The sequence below is a fragment of the Cebus imitator genome, unplaced genomic scaffold (assembly GCF_001604975.1).
Source record: "Cebus imitator isolate Cc_AM_T3 unplaced genomic scaffold, Cebus_imitator-1.0 Scaffold74, whole genome shotgun sequence".
In the NCBI taxonomy this organism is placed as follows: Eukaryota; Metazoa; Chordata; class Mammalia; order Primates; family Cebidae; genus Cebus; species Cebus imitator.
Window position 1 is genome coordinate 463098 of NW_016107389.1, and position 3128 is coordinate 466225.

General features: G+C 31.2%; 1 protein-coding gene across 2 annotated transcripts in view; it reads right to left on the reverse strand.

Annotated features, from left to right (window-relative positions):
• Window positions 1–3128, reverse strand: part of SNX2 (sorting nexin 2) — a 50581-nt gene that overhangs the window by 19415 nt on the left and 28038 nt on the right. For both annotated transcript variants that reach the window (XM_017531849.1, XM_017531850.2), the window contains exon 7: window positions 2517–2595. In XM_017531849.1, coding sequence (XP_017387338.1) covers window positions 2517–2595 — 79 coding nt within the window. The remainder of the gene's footprint in view (window positions 1–2516; window positions 2596–3128) is intronic.

Consider the following 3128-nt stretch of genomic DNA (forward strand, 5'->3'; position numbering starts at 1 on the left):
AAAAAAAAAAAAAGAAATATCACAGGGGGCAGGGAGAAAAAAAGAAAAAAAAATCACAGAAAAATCACTTTAGAAAAGCTGGTTATATGAAAGGGTAAGAAAAATGCAGTTTTAAAATCCTGTATGGATTAAAAAATAAATGTGTACAGGAAATTTGGCTTGGACAGAAGAATTAAGATTAGATTAAAAGAAATCATTCCAGTTCCTTTCCTTCCCTTCTATAATCTTTATGCCTATATTGTCTTTAGCGATTTTTTTCTAATTGAAAATGAACTTTTCCCTCATACTATACCGTTTCTTTTTTTCACTATTGCAAATTCCACTATGGTAGCATTTAACAAGTAACATTTATCAGTAAACAAAGTGCCTTTATACACATACTGGGGTCAAGTTTCAATATCCCTTAAAGCTCTCCTCAACATTTCATACTACATGAAGGTATGGTAAGTACTATGCAATGCAGTCAAGTTAGAAGAAAGATAAATGTAGAATCAAATTATATGTCCTTGGTACAATAAATCTTCATTAAGTTCCTTATCAAGCATGCCATCTGAAATACTTCAAATTTGCTCATAGAAAAATAAGACTTGAAAGGTCTCTAAAGGGTCATGGTTACATTTTCAGGAAAGACTAAGCAAAATCAAGGCAGACCATTATCTACCTTTATTCTTAAAAATATTCAGTCTATGGCCTCTCCTACGATAGAATCAATTCAAATGCCTACTCTAAATTTCTCTTGATGCAATTTAAATCCTTTTTATGGGTAACTGAATTCTCACAGACATAATCCCATCTTTAAGTCTTCTCAAATGTAAGATTTTACACTGCATATTCTTTAGCTTTTCTTAAATTGTTCAAATCTAACTTCTCTGTGGCATTTTTCTTAAAATTTAAACAATTTATTACTGAAAACCAGAAATAAGTTGCCTTGAAATAGTTTTTCACAAATTATAAAAAAAAATTTGTGACCTAGAGAAACAGATACCATCACCAACACCTGTCCTACCCACCCTAACCATTGATTTTAAGCCAGAGAAAAATAAAGAACAGGGGGCCGGGTGAGGTGGCTCACGCTGGTAATCTCAGCACTTTGGGAGACTGAGGCAGGTAGATACCTGAGGTCAGAAGTTGGGAGACCAGCCTGCCCAACATGGAGAAACATCGTGTCTACTAAAAATACAAAATTAGCCGAGTGTCTCATCTCGAAAAAACACAAAAATAGACAATACATAAGTGAATGAACATGGCTGTGTTCCAATAAAACTTTATAAAAAGAAAAAAAATAAAGCAAAATAAAGAACAAACAATGAAATTAGAAAGTTTCAAGCCAAGGTAACTACCAACTTGTATCTTAAACGCTAGGATTTAAGATTATTTAAATTTGTTTTCTCATTTTTTCAAGAATAAATTTTTAAGATTATGGAAGTGGGATTCTTCCCATCCTCCCATCCATTCTCCTTTTAGTCTGCCTCAATGAAGATAAGTCTTCAAAGCTATAGGAAATGTGTAGAGTCAAGTACTCTAAAGGAAAACAGAGCATATATTTTAGTCTTTAAGTATAGTCCCTCGTTATCAGTAGGGGATGGGTTCCAGGACATCCTAGGGATACCAAAATCTGCAAATGTTCAAATTCCTGATATAAGATGGTGTAGTGTTCACATAATAACCTATGCACATACTCTTATGCTTTAAGTCACTTCTAGACTACTTACAATACTTAACATAATGAAAATACTATGAGAACAGTTCTTAAACTGTATTGTTTAGACAATAATGACCAAAAACATATGCGCATGTTTAGTACAGATGTAATTATTTTTTTCAAGCATTTTCCATCCACAGCTAGTTGAATCCACAAATGAGGAACCCACAGATATGGAGGGCCAAATGTATACAGTCAACTCAAGCAAAGACTAATACTTTTGTACATTTAAGTGAAAATCAAGTATACAAAAATGAGCAGGTACAAACTGTACTTCTCATTGTATTTAATAATGTTCTTACCAAGTAACTCATCAGAAAAACTAGATGACCTATAATTAGCTATACCATCCAACACAGTACATGAACGTGGTATAACTTCTTAGAAACCTAAATAATACCAAAGTGGATTATTTTTATTCACATATTTTTATCTTTCTTCCCATTCACAATTTCCATGTTTCCCAAGTTTAGCAGTTTCTTAGTACTCTTGGTGACTACCTATGATATAATTCTATCCCCAACTAATTCATGTCTTTATACGTTTTCTATAAAATGCTCCTGCTTGTAACATATAATAGAAAAACAGGTGTTATTTTGTTAGACTACTGATAATTAATAAAAATAGAACAAATATACAGTATTTTCTTGAAAGAAGTAATTTTCTTGAAAAAGTTTAAATAAGTTTTAAGAGCCATCAAGCGGTACTTTGGAAAAAATGTAATCATTAAAACACAGTTGTGCCATATAATGGAATTACATTTAAAGTAAAAGTACAAACATGACAGTAATAAAGTATAGCAGTCTAGAATTACCTTTCAAGAGCTGCTCTCCGTTTTTCTACAAATTCAGTGGATGATGAGTCTTCTTTACCCACTTTGACCTTGGTCATCCCTTTGAAGAAGTTGAATGAGATTCATGATGACTTTATATTGCTGTGAAAGTCTACTATAATCATTTCTTGACAATTTAAAATATACTCAAAATTTGAACTTAACAAACAAAGCCCTAAACTTGTAACTGGTATCTTATTTAAGAAGCAAAAACATTTTGAGGAATTAAATCTCATGATATGTTAACATCTTTACTTGGTAAATACTTAAAACATGAGAGATGTACAGAAGTTCTTGTAGAAAAAAAGAAAAAAAAAAAAAACATGAGAAAACAGATAAAATCTTTACAGTTTTCTGACCCATACTGCTTTTGTTTACAGAAAAGCTTACACCAAAAAGATCCCTTATCTGTTGTATTTTACACTCTGGGTAAATTAAAATGTGTTTCCAAACCAATATACATTATGGAATTTCAAATCAATAAGTTTAAGTTCAATTAACATTTTCATTTCTTATGAGCAATAATTAAAATTCTTTACTTTAGGATGACAAAAATAAAAGTAAATGTAATCCATGAATTTGTTATGTTTTCCC